Here is a 16,696-nt window from a genome sequence, read left to right as displayed (position 1 = left end):
AACTTCAAAACCTTGTATCCACATATTATCTAACCCAGCAGCATGGTCTCCTGCAATTTTAACAATATAATTTTTCACAAACACCGATATTCACAAAAGAATGCATTCTATAGCATTTTTTTTGTAGCTGAATAAATAGGAAATAAATGTTCTAAAATCTGGAGTATCATTTCACAAAATATGCCACATATTATTAACCCAAGATAGGAATACTAGTATATTCAGTAATTACTGATTTAGTCCATGATATTTTGTATGTTTTTAATTAATATGTTTTATTAATATTCTAAAGCAGGGGTGTCGAACTCAATCAGCGAAGGGGCCAAAATCTAAAATCCAGCCTATATCGCGGGCCGAATGGTTTACTGAACAGTCATAAACTGTCATTGTGATGGAAACACAACGGAGTGCAGTGATGACAGCGCGGTGCGGGCCACATTGCAAGGCCTGGCGGGACGGATTTGGCCCGCGGGCCTTGTGTTTGACACATGTGTTCTAAAGCAAATTAGTTCATATGATAAGCCAAACCAGTGCCACATGATTCACAATACTGAATGATATTAAATTAAAAATAAAGCAAATTAGTTCATATGATAAGCCAAACCAGTGCCACATGATTCACAATACTGAATGATATTAAATTAAAAATAAAAACTGATGTCATTCAGGTTCACAGTGTGTGAGTGACCTTTATACACTGTTCCTACGACAGTTTATATTTTCTTTACACAAATATTCAGCTCCACAATAAGGAAGCAGTTATATGTAAGCTATGTAGAAATGAAAGTAATTGAGTTGATAATGCCTATAATGATAATTCATTTTTATTGTGGACTGTCTCTCCTTTATTGACTAAAACATCTTGGAATAGTCCTTGTCACACACATACATTTAAAATCAAACTTCTAAATTACATACACATGTATATGCACACACATTTTTTAAGTTATTGAAACTTATTAATGGTATTGGTCTGTTTGGTGACTTTGGCCATAGTTACCATATTATGTGTTTCAATGGATGAATATGGGATATTCCCATTTGCAGGATTCATAGTTCTTGCTTTTGCTTCCTTCAATAGTGTTTAATAGTTTATACACACAGAATTACATGACATTTCTTAGATTTATTTTCATGAATTTCAGTTTCTGATCCTATAAAATGGACTTTAAATTTTCTTTACTTTTTTTTTTTATTGTTTAGAGGAAATTCACTGATCTCATTTCTTCCTAACTGCATTAATTATAGATTTCAGGAAAATTTCTAATCATGCAATCAGACTGGGCTCACATTACTAATTAGAATAGTTTTATTTCCACTTTTCTCTTAGAAGATTTCTTCTTTCATCTGTCTAATCGCATTGAATAGTCATCAATAATAGTGCTGAGAATGCAGTATGTGGTAACAGCAAATATTATGTTCTTTTCTAAATATATTTTTATTGATTTCAGAGAAGAATGGAGAGGGAGATGGAAATATGAGAGGGAATTATTGGTTTTCTGCCTTTTGCACACTGCCCACTATGATTGGAGCCCAAAACCCAGGCATGTGTCCTGACAGGGAATGAACCTATGGCCTCTTGATTCTGGGGCCAATGCTAAGTGGCTGAGCAACATCAGAAGGGTAAGTCCAATGTGTTAGAACTTTCCCAGGGCAGAGAATAACTGTTTCCTGCTTATTGCCAGCTGGCTCAAGTTAGCCAAAGCAGAGATTCCAGCCTATTAAATCCTCTTTAGTCATTGTTTTCCCGGGATTTTGGGGGGGAAGATGAGGGTGAAGGATTCTCAGGTGCAGTCATCTGCTCTTTGTTTTGTCCTTCAGTTGTACACCGCAGATCCCTCTTCCTTATTTGATCTCTTATGAATTTTTTATTTCTCTGTGCCTGCATTTATCTTTTACACTAACCTATAATCTGAAGTTCTAGCGGTTTTGCATTACCTTGAAGAATTGGAGTGGTGGAGGGGAATTGAGAAGTTACTATGGAACCTAGCAAAACTTGGTTATAATGTCTTAGTTACTATATTTATTTATTTTGATAAATATAATTTTTATTGATTTCAGAAACAGGAAGGGAAGACAGAGAGAGAGGGTAACATTAATGTGGACAGATCATGATTGATAGGCTGGTTCCTACATGCCCTTTAAGCGAATCTAGCCTGAAATTCTGGCATGTACCCTGTCCAGAATTCAAACCAAGTCCATCCGGTTCATGGGTGGAGACTCAATCATTCAACCACAACAGCCAGACTAGTTGCTATCTTTCTTTTTTTCTTTTTTAAAATATTTTTTTATTGATTTTTCACAGAGAGGAAGAGAGAGGGATAGAGTTAGAAACATCGATGAGAGAGAATCACCGATCAGCTGCCTCTTGCACACCCCCCACTGGGGATGTGCCCGAAACCAAGGTACATGCCCTTGCCCAGAATCGAACCCGGGACCTTTCAGTCCGCAGGCTGATGCTCTATCCACTGAGCCAAACCGGTCCCGGCTGCTATATTTCTTTTTGAAACAGGAATGAGATTTCAGGGCCTGGATTATAGAATGTTAAAATGCTGTGTGACAGAATCAGAAATCTAGTAAATAATAGTGCAAGTGAGTATTGGACAATGTCATATAAGGGACAGCACTAGGTAACAGCACCATAGGAGGGTACAGTGCCCTCAGAACTTATTGATTTTGTGGGAAAATGAAACTTCTGCTATATGCTTACTTGGGTGACTAGCAACATGTTGAAGAATGTGTGAGGACATTTTCTGAGAATTAATTAATTTTGGGATCTTGTGAGTCAATAATCCTTCTCTTTGTTGGCTTACACTCCTATACACTGAGTTAGAGGGAAGCAATTTCAACTCTTTCTAGGATGTGTGTTCTCTGATTACTTTTATATTTGTTTTTCCATAATTTATAAAAGTTGAGTTACTTAGATTTTTACCTTTTAAATTTCCAGCAATGTTAATTATTTTTCATAAATTTGTAAAAACAGAACTTAAATTCCCAAACATTTGATAATGTGGGAAGTAATTCATGTGGAGGTGGCATCAGTAAATTGTTAACTTGTGATGGGTTTCAACAAAAAGCAGGTACCATGGCACCTCTGTTAATAAGAATTCTCTAGCAGTGCTTCCCAAACTTTTGACATATAGGTACCCCTTCTATAATTTTCATAATGTTGAGTACCCCTCTTACTCATGATAACATTGTATTTGGTGCAGCTAAGCACGGTACAGTGCATAATCCCACCAAACTCCGGTGCAATATGTATTCCCACCAAACTGTTCTCTTACCCCTGGGGGTACGCGTACCACACTTTGGGAAACACTGCTCTACAGCATCTGTAAGACAGTGACTCTAGTTAGTACTGTGTTGCATATTGAAAAGTTTCATGTGTCTTACAGCAAAACACATTTACGTTCTGGTAGGCTGTCAGCCCCCAGGCATTGTTTTCTACCTTGTAACTTTAATCAGATTATCAGGCCACACTCTGCATAATTCATTCCTTTTGTGAATTTAAGCCAATCTCAGCAAGTGGGTGTGGCCTGAGGTAGGCAGTTATATAAAAGCCCCATCTGTACAGAGCCCACTTCACTTCTTCCCGGTAGACTGAAGTCGGAGCTGCCAGGTGACTGAAGAGAATTCCTACGGACCCTGCTATTGACAGAACTTACAGAGTTGGGAGAACTCAGAGTAGACTCTGGTGAGTATGATATTTAGAATGAATATATTTTTATTTTTTAGTAAATATCTCAAAAAACTGCCTACTTTTTCTTATTATAAATATTTTCAATTTAACTGTCTGGGATCTTCTCTAAGTAGAGAAGTAGATTTCTTAGTTCACTGAAATTAATTCATTTGGGGATCTTGCTGATCAATGATCCTTCCGTAGGCTTACACTCCTATACACTGAGTTAGAGGGCAGCAGTTTCACCTCTTTCTAGGATATGTGTTCTCTGATGACTTTTACATTTGTTTTTCCATAATTTATAAAAGTTGAGCTACTTTGATTTTCACTTTTTCAACTTCCAGCAATGTTAATTATTTTCATAGATTTTTAAAAACGGGACTTATATTCCAAAACATTTGATAATGTGGGAAGTAATTCATGTGGAGGTGGCATCAGTAACTTGTTCACTTGTAATGGCTTTCAACAAAATGCAGGTAGCATGTCACATCTGTTAATAAGAATTCTCTACAGCATCTGTAAGGTAGTGACTATAATCAGCACTAAATACATATTGAAAAGTTTCATGTATCTTACAGCAAAACACATTTACATTCTGTTAGGCTGTTAGCCCCCAGGCATTGTTTTCTATGTTGTAACTTTAATCAGATCACATTCTGCATGATCCATTCGAAGTGGTCCCTTCCTTTTGTGAATTTCAGCCAATCTCAGCAAGTGGGTGTGGCCAGAGGTAGGGATATAAAAGCCCCATCTGTACAGAGCCCACTTCACTTCTTCAAGGTAGACTGACTGAAGTCGGAGCTGCCAGGTGACTGAAGAGAATTCCTACGGACCCTGATATCGACAGAACTTACAGAGTTGGGAGGACTCAGAGTAGACTCTGGTGAGTATGGAATTTAGAATAAATACCTTTTTACTTTTTTAGTAAATATCTCAAAAACTGCCTACTTTATCTTATTACAAATATTTTCAACTTAACTCTCTGGGATCTTCTCTAACTAGAGAAGTAGATGTATTAGTTATTTGTAATGACATTGATATTTCAAATATTGGGAATTGGAGCCCTTGTAATATATTGAAATTTGCTATAACAAATTATTTCTTTTTTTTAAATTTTAGTACCATATTGCCAGTAGGTGTTTGAAAACAACCCTTCAAACTTGCAATGTCAAGAGTTCCAAGTCGTCCATCTCTGGCAGAAATGTCCAGTGGCCCTGTAGCTGACAGCAGGAGCCACACACAGATCCAGGTAGTGAAGTTCTCCCACATGTGGACAATCAGTAACTTTAGCATTTGCCCCCAGGAAATGGGTGAATTCATTCAAAGTTCAACTTTTTCATCAGAAGCCAATGATCAACTGAAATGGTGTTTGAGAATATACCCAAAAGGGAAAAATGAAGAAAGCAAAGATTACGTGTCACTTTACCTGATACTGCTCAGCTGTCCAAAGAGTGAACTTTGGACAAAATTCAAAATGTCCATCCTGAATGACAAGGGAGAAGCGACCTGGAATTTCAAGAGCCCCAATGCAAAGAGATTTGTACAAGGCAAAGACTGGGGATACAAAAAATTCATTCTTAGAGATGTTCTCTTGAATGAAGACTATAGGTTTGTCCCTGATGACAAGCTGACCCTCTTCTGTGAGGTAAGCATGGTGCAAGATTCTGTCACCATTTCTAGCCAGAATCCTAGGAAGATGGTGAACGTTCCCGAGTCCCAACTGACCCATGAGCTAGGAAGACTTTGGGAGAATTCCTGGTTCACAGACTGTTGCTTTTGTGTGGCTGGCCAGGAATTCCAGGCTCACAAAGCTATCTTAGCAGCTCGTTCTCCAGTGTTTAGGGCCATGTTTGGACATGCAATGCAGGAGAGCATAACGAATCAGGTGGAAATCATTGACATGGAGGCTGCAGTGTTTAAGGAAATGATGTGCTTCATCTACACGGGGAAGGCTCCCAACCTGGACAAGATGGCTGATGGTTTGCTGGCAGCTGCTGACAAGTATGCCCTGGAGCGTTTGAAGGTCATGTGTGAGGAAGCCCTCAGCAGCCAGCTGTCTGTGGAGAATGCTGCAGAAATGCTCACCTTGGCTGACTTCCACAGTGCAGATCAATTGAAAACTCAGGCAGTGGATTTCATCAACTCTCATGCTGAGGATGTCATGGAGACAGAGGGGTGGCAAGCGATGGTGGCATCCAATCCCAGCTTGGTGACTGAGCTGTACTGCTCTCTGGCTTCAGCACAGGGCCGCTGTCTGGGACCCCCACGCAAGCGCCTGAAGCAGTCCTGAGATTCTGCCTGTTGTAAGACTTCTTTGACTTTCCAGAAGCAGAAGCCATAGTTGCTGCCATTGAGCACCAGATAGACATCAAAATTTGTGGAGTTTTTATTCTACTTTGGGGGGAAGACTACATATCTATTCCAGATTTTTAATTATTTTCCTTACAGAGATCATATTTGGAAACCTGTCATTATTGATTTCAGAGTGGAAGGGAAAGGTAGTGAGAGGGCACTAAATGATAAGAGTGAGTCATTGATAAGCTGATTCCTGCTTGTGCCCTACTGGAAATCAAGCCACAACAGAGGCATATGCCATGACCACCAATGGATGCTTGACCTCCTGGTTCATAAATTGACACTCACCAACTAAGCAACACTGGTTAGGTTAAGGATATTTTCTTCCATTAATTTTCAGAAATAGAGAAAAAGATGCAAAGCCCAGACAGATGCATTACAAGGGGTGGAAACTGCAACCCAGTTATGTACCCTTGAGTGGAATCAAACCCCTGACCCTTCATGTCTGAGCCAGAGCTCTAAACACTGAGACAATGGCCAGGGTGAGATGAGTCTCATATTGGACCATGAACATGTAACTTTCAAAAATGTTCTAATGTGTTACTAGGGATTTGCTTGTTCTACATATGTTGTGGTCTTATCTTCATTAGATGTGACAACCAAAACTGCTCTTGCTTTTGTAAACTTATAATAAAGTGATTTCATTTGCAATGCGTCCACATGATTTCTTTTTCTTTTTGCAGTGACTCTCACTTTGTAGCCAGTGGGAGCTAATAGTCATGTCTTCCTACCTGGAGGTTTGATAAGCCTCTGTATGGGATTTGGTTCTCAATAGGTACATGTGTCTCTCCTGGATCTGAGTGTTTTCATGACCAGGGTGCTCAGACTTTTACCTCCTGGAGACATTCCTGGGAGATAGAAGTGGGAGAACCTCGGGATTGGGCTGTTGGAGTCTGTGTTGAAAATTCCAAAGAGGCCGAAACCGGTTTGGCTCAATGGATAGAGCGTCGGCTTGGGGACTGAAAAGTCCCGGGTTCGATTCCGGTCAAGGGCATGTACCTTGGTTACAGGCATATCCCCAGTAGGGTGTGTGCAAGAGGCAGCTGATCGATGACTCTCTCTCATCGATGTTTCTAACTCTAAATCTCTCCCTTCCTCTCTGTACAAAATCGATAATATATATATTTTAAAAAAAAGAAAAATTCCAAAGAGAAGAATATGAATTTCTTCCAGGCTATGCTAAAACCCACATCCACCACAATGTCTTCACCATCTCCCCACTTTTACTGAAAACTATTGGCTGAGTTGGGGTACTCCTGGATCATGAAGGTGGAAGTGTGACATTTATAAATGTAGCTCAAAGTTCCCTCGTATATAGAATATCTTCTTGCTCTTTCTTTCCCTGTGTCAGGCCAATCTTTTGCTTTAGTCACTTTTGACTAGAAATAGACTAGGAATCATTCTATATGCCAGAGAACTCCAGTATATAAAGAATGTGTTTTCCTAATAAACCGTTGATTAACACAACTATGTTATACATTTTTGTTTTTAGTTTCATTTTATTTCATGAAAACCCATTTAATGTATTATTAAATATGATAACATTCAAAACATAAGTATCAGTTTGTGCTTTACTCAGTTTGGGAAAATCATGCCATAGAATACATTCTTAGAATTTTGTCTATTTCTAAACTTTCACAAGGAAGTACAATAACAGATGACATGGGTGTCTGAAAAAGTAACATTAAATACAAGAAGTTGGCTGATTTCATGTACATAATATTCATGTCCTAAAGTTTGAGAGATCCCTTTTACAGCTGTGTAGTATTCCTTTGTATAAATGACTCACAGCAGTTTTTTTTGTTTTTTTGTTTTTTTGTTTGTTTGTTTTGTTTTTCCATTTGCCTACTAATGGCCACTTGTGCTATTTCCAAATCTTACTTATTGGGCAACACAAACTAAGGAGAAAATAGACAAGTGGAACTAGGTCAAAATAAAAACCTTTCTGCACACCAAAATAATCACCATCTAAATAAAAAAGGAACCCATAGTATGGGAAAACATATTTGCAAATGTTTGCTCTGAGATGGGGTTAATAACCAATTTATATGAAGTAGTCATACAAGTCAACAAAAGGTATAGAGCCAATCCAACAAAAATTGGCTGAAGCCCTGCTTAGACATTTCCCCCATGGGATGAGCAAGTTGTGGTACAATCTTAGAGTGGAATACCATGAGACAAAATAATAAAAACAAATGCAACACATGGGCAGTTCACAAATCTCACCAAAATACTTTTCTACAATTCTATAATTTTAAATATATTTTTATTGATTCCAAAGAGACAGGGTGAGAGATAGAAGCATCAATGACTGGTGATCCAACTTGAACCTTAGGTATGTGCCATGACTGGGAATTCAACTATGAGCTCCTGGTGTATAGATTGACACTCAACCACTAAGTCACTCTGGCTGGTGTCACCAAAATACTTTTAAACAAAAGAAAGTACACACCAAAGATTGTATACTATGTGATTTTATTCATATAAATTGAAAGAAATGATCATTAGAATCAGAGCACATTAATCACCAGCATATGATTTCCTTTAAGGGAGAGGCGATTAGACTTGGAACAGAGTATGCAATCCTGGGATCTAGAGGTATAAGTATGTTACATTTGTGTTATGAAATAGGACAATCTTTTGACAATTTTTTCACCATATCTCCATAATGTTTAGAAACCTCTGGACGGGGAATGTATAATTTTGGGTCAGTAACATGGAACCTTATCCTTTCACTTTTTGTTCCCAAGAATTATTTCATTTATGGTTTTCTACCTTATGGATTCCAGAGACCTCTAAGGGCATTATTTCCCTAGTATGATCTATAAAAGAGACACAAAATTGCTTTCAGTTAACAATGATTTCTAAGATTTGGGAAGTCAGCTCCTATGACCTTTTAATTTTTATCTCACTCTGTGAAAAGAACATTTACATTCCTGATTAAATATGATGCTTTGCTGAATTAACTATTGAAATTATTTTTAAATTATGCATCCAAACAACTACCCACAAAGCATGCTATGAGAGTAAAATATTTATAGGAAGCGGAAATAAAGATATGGAGGGGAATTAAGCAATGAAGACATAGACAGAGAAATTGAATGGACAGATCTGAGGTGTTTTAGAGTTTTGGGGCTTGTTTCTGGTTCTGGGCTTTGTGCATTCTTCAATTTGATAAAATTAAACACATACACACACACACACAGTCACACACACACAAATACAGACAAAAAACAACCAGGCTGCAGCAAGGCCCAACTGTGACCTGCTGGCTTACATCTAGGCCACCACTCTCTGCTAGGGCCTCTGCAGCATGGCCACCACCAGGCGGTTCAGATGCTCCTGCAAGTGGAGCAGGGGGAAGGGACACCATTCCAGGTGCTCAGACTCATCCCCAAGCGCTCCTCCTGGATCCACTCTGAGTCCCTGAAGAGTCTGCAGCCACTTCACCTGGAGGGGTGGCTAGTGGGAGTGAAGTCTGTCCATGGAGGCAGAGAGTATATTCCACATGTTGTGTGTGCTGCAGAACCTGCTTCATGCCAGTCAGGAGGACTCTGAAAGCGAGGCTGAGATCTTGATATTTGGGCGGCCTTCTTGTCAAAAGGATGTTTCCAAGATGATCCGGACCTAGGCTTACTAACACAGCCCACTCAGGATGCAAAGCTGAGAGACAGAAACCCAGAGCTCCCCTGGCTGCTGTCTGGACAGCAGCAATCCAGAGAATTCCCAGACACTACCCAGCCAGGTTCCAAGATTATTAGGCATTTAAGGGCCCAAGAGTTGGAACCAGGCAAGGTTCAAGTGGCAACTCCTATGTAGAGCCCTATTGTTCTAGGTCCTGCTTTTGCATCCGAAGCTAGGGAAGGATGGTGCAGATTGTTCTGTTTTCCTCTCCTGAAATCTATCTCTATCAGGATCAGGTAGCTGGGATCTGGTAGTGATTTGAGATGTTTTTCTAAAGACTCGAAATTACTTTAGGGAAAGCATGGATCATTTATAATATATTTTAACTAAATAAATCATTCTGAATCAAGAGAAGTGACTGAAGAACTGGAGGAGAGGAATTTAAAGAAGGGGTAGTTGAGATGATGCTACTACCTAGGACAGTTCCTGCATCTGGTGTCCTGAGCCTTGTCACTTAAACTTCCATGTACTCCCTTAAATATATTTTCCATTTCATCTTGTAGTTTTTCTTTCACCCAGTTATGAAAGTTGAAATGTAGTAATTGTCTTTAATTCCTCTCAAATCATCATCATTCAAAACCAATCTTGTTTTAAGACCCGCAAACATTTGATTTTTTAAAATTTTATAATACTGCCTTTATTTTTATTTTCTTGTTGTTTGAATATAGTGGTACACCTTTCTCCTCCCCCCACCCCCATTTATTTCCCTCTGGCCTCTCCTAACCCCCAATATATGCCCTCACCAGCCCCCCGCCCCCCCCCCCACCACCACCACCACACCGGCCCAGTATCTTGTATCCATTGGTTATGCTTATATGGATGCATGCATGTCCTTAGGTTTATATCTTACAGCCCTCCACCCCAACCTCCACTGACTTTTCACTATAGTTTGATAGTCTGTTCAATGCTTCTTTTCCTCTGTATCTATTTCCCCCCATTTCTTTCCTTTAAAAAATCTTGCCTCTACAGACTAGAAATAAACATATAACAACAAAAAATGTTAGAATCCCAATTTCAATGTCCAACAGTTCTGAGTCCCTGTTTCAGGGTAAAACAGTTCCTTAAGTGTACACGTCAGCAATGATATGGGCACATGGTGGCAGTGCAGATGCTAGGCAGGTCCGACCCTCTCTGGTTTGGTCCTGGGCAACCTGCAGCCATGCACAGCTGCTGACTGCTAGCATGGAGAGGCATCATCAGTGTCTTTCATCTCTGGACTGTTTCTTCTCTTGTCTTCATACTTGGAGCAGACCTGGCAATTCCTTTCTGTTGCAGGAATCCACATGTTCTTAGAGTTGTTTTCTGAAAATATGCAAACATATTCTCGCCAAAAGTCAATAAAGGAATTTTTTCTATATAATTGATTTGAAATATTTTTTTAATTTTGCCCAACTAATCTTTTTTGTCTTATTTAGACATCATGTGTGGTTTTCATGGGTGTCTTACTGTTAGCATTACAAATGAAAATTAATTTTGTAAAGTAAAAGTTTTCTAGATGTAATTTATTACAGGGTATTTTTTTCCTTACATGATATTACCATACTATCTCCACTTTTTTGATTAATGGAGGCTTTTGTAAATTTTATAATACAGTCTTAGTAACTTTAAATTTTAACGTTTTGAACAAAAATATTCCTGCTTGAGTTTCATTGCATGTTCAGTATTTTTACCATGAGATGAACTACCAATAGGAACATGTTTTTATCCAATACAATTAATTTTTCTTGAATATTCACTTATTTTAATTAGCCTGTTTAAATTAATCTTATAACTTGATTACTATTTTACTGTCAAATTTCATACTCTACTGACAATCTTAGTTTACCCTGTAAATATTAGTGGAAAAGATTATTTGAATTCTTGAGTAGGCCCTGAGCATTCCTAGTGCTAGGCTGGATTTAGATATAGGGCAACTTCTGTTGGCCAAATCTCTGTCTGTTACCTGGGTACAGATCTGAGGTGGGCCAAGTCTCTGTCACCTGTGTCCCAATCTGAGCTGGGCATGGGAAGCAAAGCTTCTATGGGGGCAGGAGACCTCCCTCTGAAGGGGTGAGGGTTCAGGCCCCTGCAAAGTTAGGAGGATGAGAGTCTGTGACCCACCTGTGTTGACCCCTAAGGTCTCTTCTGATGGCCCCTTTGGGATTGTGTCTGTCTTAGGTTGTTCCTTCCATGAGGAATCTTGTCATCTCTGGCTAACCACTCATCCTCCAGGGCCAAGCAGGGTGATGCGAGGTTCAGTTCTGTCTCCTTGGTAGCCTTATGCCCCCATGGCCTACAGACCCAACACCTGCCTTCGGATCCCTTTGCCTCTTTGCCTCATGGCGGGGCCCCAGCACTGATCACATATCTCAGGGAACTCGGGTTTATCCTTCAGGGAGGTGCCAGCTTACTCGATTGGGCAAGAGACAGATCCTTGGTACTAGCCACCACAAGGCTTCAAGTTAAGCATGAACAGAAAGCTCAGGCAACAGCTGAGGGCAATTGGATTGTGAGAAAAGGTCCCTCTTGGCAAAAAAGGCAAGAGAGGCCAATATAGAATGTTCAAGTGCCTTCCCAGTGCATTAATTCCTCCTGAAAGGGATTAAATTCCTTCATGTCCTTTTTTTAAATTGCTGCCAAACATTCAAAGAATTAGTTTTTTTTAAATATATTTTATTGATTTTATACAGAGAGGAAGGGAGAGAGATAGAGAGTTAGAAACATCGATGAGAGAGAGTTATCGATCAGCTGCCTCCCGCACACCCCCCATTGGGGATATGCCCGCAACCAAGGTACATGCCCTTGACCGGAATCGAACCCGGGACCCTTCAGTCCCCAAGCTGACGCTCTATCCATTGAGCCAAACCAGTCCCGGCTCAAAGAATTAGTTTTTAAGTTTGTTTGGGATAATTGTACATTTTGCTGTTGTAAAATATCTAAAATTATAATGACACTAGAGGCCCATTGCAGAAAGATTCCTGCAAGTACAGGGCTTCTAGGGAACTTCCTTCCCTCCACTGCCACCCCTCTCATCTCCCTCAGCGCTTTCCCTGCCACCTCTGCCTCCCACCTGCACTTTCTCCCCCAAAGGCTCTACTGCCCAGGGCTTTCCCTCCTGCCTTTCCCTCCCACTGCCTCCCCATGCTTTCCCTTCTCTCCTGCAGCCTCTACCCCCCACCCCAAGCTTTCCCTCTCACCATCACCTCTGCCCCATGCTCTCCTTTCTGCTGCACCCAGCACTTTTTCACCTGCAGCTGCTCCACATGGCCCCCAGGCTGCATATGCAAATTAATCACCACCTTTTTGGGGGTTAATTTGCATAGTCACTCAGATTGGCTGGTGTAATTGAGTAATGGTTAATTTGCATGTTCCTCTCTTTTTTAATGGTTATTTTTTTTAATTGATTTTTTTACAGAGAGGAAGAGAGAGGGATAGAGAGTTAGAAACATTGATGAGATAGAATCATCAATCAGCTGCCTCTTGCACACCCCCTACTGGGGATATATCCACAACAAAGGCACATGCCCTTGATAGGAATCAAACCTGGGACCTTTCAATCTGCAGGCTGATGCTCTATCCACTGAGCCAAACCAGTTTAGGCCATGTTTCTATTTTATTAGTGTAGATTGTAGAATAATATCATGTAAGGATATTTGTTTCTCTAGGCCATAGCAATCCAATTTCAAACTGGCTGTCAATTTCTTTTTGTACCTTTATATACACTTTGTTAGAGAGGCAAAAACACAAAGTACTTATTTTAGTTCAAGAAGCCAAATATATTGACTTTCAATTACAATCCTTATGACTTTTGAAGGAAAGTTCTCTTTGTTTTCTTTCAAAATAATTTTCAGGCTACAGAGTTTCACTTAAAAATCTTTGTCACATGAAACCATTTCTCTTAACATAATGGTGACCATTAGTATTGATTAGATTTGGTATTTTATTTTATTTTTTAATATATATTTTATTGATTTTTTACAGAGCTGGAAACATCAATGAGAGAGGAACATTGACCAGCTGCCTCCTGCACACCCCTTACCGGGGATGTACCCACAAACAATGTAAATGCCCTTGACATGAATTGAACCTGGGACCCTTCAGTCCACAGACACCAACGCTCTAGCCACTGAGCCAAACCGGTTTTGGCTGATATTTTATTTTTTTAATAATTCTTTTTAATTTTTATTTTTTACATATCTGTCCTTATTCCCCGATAAACCCCCACCACCCACTTATGCCCCACCCTCTTGTTGTCTGTGTCCGTTGATTAGGCTCATATGCATGCACACAAGTCTCTTGATTAGTCTCTTGACCTTTCCCCCACACTCCCCTTTGTGACTACAACTCCACTCAGTAAAAATGATTGTTATAATAATAAATGGCATAATCTAAGTCTTAGATTTTTATTTTTGACTTTGGTCATGATAATGACAATTTTATAACATACACTTATAATGTGCTGCTGCCTTCTTGGCATTAAATATATGCAGCTTTCCTCTTGCTTCATTTTCTTCCTCCCTTACATGCCAAAATCCACATTTAGGCCTGGTGTCACTAGGGCTGCTTCTGTGTGGAGACCTATCTCTATAGGAACTACTTTCCGTTTCATCAGTTCCATGAGAGGATGTGGACCTGGTATCTTCCGACAGCCCTTTAAAATTAGTTTTTTGTGGCCTTCCTTTGCGACTTTTCTTTTTACTTTTAGGTGATGAGGGCTCCAGTTCGTGTCCATTAAAACTTTCTTCTGAATCAGCTTCAGAGTTATGTGCAGTTTTTTTGTGTTTCCGGCAATAAACCATGTAAATTCCTTGTGAGGGTTTTTCTCGTATTTGAGCTTTATCATGCAATGCACAGTGGTAGTGGTATGTCCTGTGGCAAGTTTTCACATCACAACCAATTGTTGCTCCAGGACAATGGCACAAAGAACACATCAGCTTTGTGCTTCTTTTAATTTCCTTTTGGACATCTTCAATAGAAAATCCACCAAGACTCTCATTATCAGTGTGATACCAAAGCAGATGAAAAGAGCATGCACTTATGGTCTGCTGCCACCTTCTGGTTTTCAGATATTAGTAACTGTCCACATTCCTTGTCTCTATTTGACTTACAAAAGCCACATTTGCGCTGTCTTGTAGGCCCCTTTTTAGGTTCAACTGAGCTTGACATGATTTTTAAGTTGCCTTTAGAAAGGCACTTTATAAGCCCCAAGAAATGCGGCGGAGCCCAGAGGCGAACTGCGGGGGAGAAGCGCCAATGAGGGGGAAGAGAAAGAAGTCGGTCTCGGTTCTCCAGCAGCGCCTCAGAGACGGGCTCTGTCGCTGGAGGTTTTTTCCTTTCATTCGAGGAGATCAGCTCACAGAGTGTCCTTACATCGCTCCATGATAATGACAATTTTATAGCTTTTACTTTTGTGAAAGTAACAGGTACATACTTGGTACAATGTCACAATTATTAAAACAATTGATAATGAAAAACTGTGGGTCCCCTATTTGAAGGAAGCATGCAGGAGGCGATGTGCAGAAGTGAAATTCTTCCACTAGGCTTGTATGAGCCACTATTTCACCCTGGATTATGGACATGAGCTGCAGCCAACAGTCAGGCCTCCTGCCGATGATCCATGGACAGTCAAGGACCAAGGGCTGACAGCCACCAAGGACAGGTTCAGTCCTGAAGGTGTTTTTGCAATTAGGTCATCATTTGCTGGTTTTCTTGGGCAGCTTGTCCATGTGAATTGCTTTCTGCACAGCTTCGACTTTCCAGGTCCCTAAATCCAAAGCTCTGGACACGGAACCAGCAGCATTCAATGGTCCTGTAAAAAAAAACAATAAAATTTGAAATGCATGCCAAGAAAAGAAAACATGGATCCCTTGTCTTAACTTACAGGCTTGACCTAACTTTGACTCTGTTCAGCAGACTAACGTGCTTTCACCTGATCAGTTTTATGTGTTACCCGTTTACCTCTTACCAGGGAAGATAGGCATTCAGTTTTCTCACGTGGCTTCTTCTCTCAGCCTCCAAATACTTAACCCTCATCCCATTTTCTCAGCTTATAGCTGCACTATACTTGTGGATTCAAACACTTTTATTGTTTTCCTCCACGTACCCATAAGCAATTTACCACACACTCTTCATCTATTCAAACACATCAGGTGATGTGGCAGAGCTCCTTATCCCCTCATTCCTTGTTCCCTGGCTCCTCTGGGTTCTGTGGTTCTCTCTGCCTGGGGCACAGATCTTACCTGTGAAATTTTCCTTCACAGTGAAATCTGAGGGTACTTTCACTTATCCCCTCCATTACAACTTCTGTTCTCGGATTTGTTTCCTCCTCTCTCTAGTATATGCACTGCTTTTTTTGGAAAGCATACTTCTTTTTGAAAAAAAGTGGATGAAAGCTAAAGGCCATGTTGCCTGAAGATGTTATCTGTGCCACACACAATTCTATAGTTTTTCTGTGCATCAACTTTTGCTTGAAAATTCTGTACCCTCAGAAATTTGAATACATGGCTTTATTGTTTTCTAGCCTTGAGGATTGCTGTTGAGATTTTGGGCCATTTGATCCCAGCTCCTTTGTCTCTGATATTTTTCAAAAGAAGATTTTTAGTATCTTCTGTTTTTATTAGAGATTGGAAGGGGAAAGATGGAGGGAGAGAGACAGAGGTAGAAAAATACTGATGTGAGAGAGATACTGTAATTTTAAATTTCTAATGAATAGCTCTCAAACGCTTGTATTCACCAGTCACCAGGGGAAAACAAATGCTCAAGGATGGGCGGTGGCTACATGCATGTGGAAAATGTGCCAGCCACTTTGAAGCTGCTGTAGAACTCAGGCCAGTGACAATAGAACCCATTAATGTGTGGGATGTGGTGTTCTTCATTCCTGGAACATTGTTTAAGATTGTAGACTATCTTGGATTTAAGTATGTAGACTATAGTTGTAGACATGTAATATTTATTAGTGGTGAAATTACTACAGCATTTTTTCCAACATGTAAAATTTGT

General features: G+C 39.9%; 2 protein-coding genes across 2 annotated transcripts; one reads left to right on the top strand and one right to left on the bottom strand.

The window, feature by feature from the left end:
* The first annotated feature begins 4,844 nt into the window (after positions 1-4,844).
* On the top strand, positions 4,845-6,029 carry LOC118712533 (speckle-type POZ protein-like). Its single transcript, XM_036426342.2, has one exon. It carries the CDS (start codon positions 4,845-4,847, stop codon positions 5,967-5,969), a length of 1,125 nt encoding a protein of 374 aa, XP_036282235.1. The 3' UTR covers positions 5,970-6,029.
* Positions 6,030-14,133: 8,104 nt separating this feature from the next.
* LOC118712537 (PHD finger protein 6-like) lies at positions 14,134-15,018 on the bottom strand. The gene is given in 2 exon segments (XM_036426344.2): positions 14,134-14,704; positions 14,706-15,018. Coding segments are annotated over 2 exon segments (729 nt in total). The 5' UTR covers positions 14,864-15,018.
* Positions 15,019-16,696: the final 1,678 nt, after the last annotated feature.

The sequence above is a fragment of the Pipistrellus kuhlii genome, unplaced genomic scaffold, assembly GCF_014108245.1.
Source record: "Pipistrellus kuhlii isolate mPipKuh1 unplaced genomic scaffold, mPipKuh1.p scaffold_m20_p_9, whole genome shotgun sequence".
In the NCBI taxonomy this organism is placed as follows: domain Eukaryota; kingdom Metazoa; phylum Chordata; class Mammalia; order Chiroptera; family Vespertilionidae; genus Pipistrellus; species Pipistrellus kuhlii.
This window is presented reverse-complemented; position numbering and strand designations above follow the sequence as displayed.

Bases quoted from the DNA above. Each gene is read 5' to 3' on its own strand.
- LOC118712533 (XM_036426342.2), top strand. From the start codon at position 4,845: ATGTCAAGAGTTCCAAGTCGTCCATCTCTGGCAGAAATGTCCAGTGGC.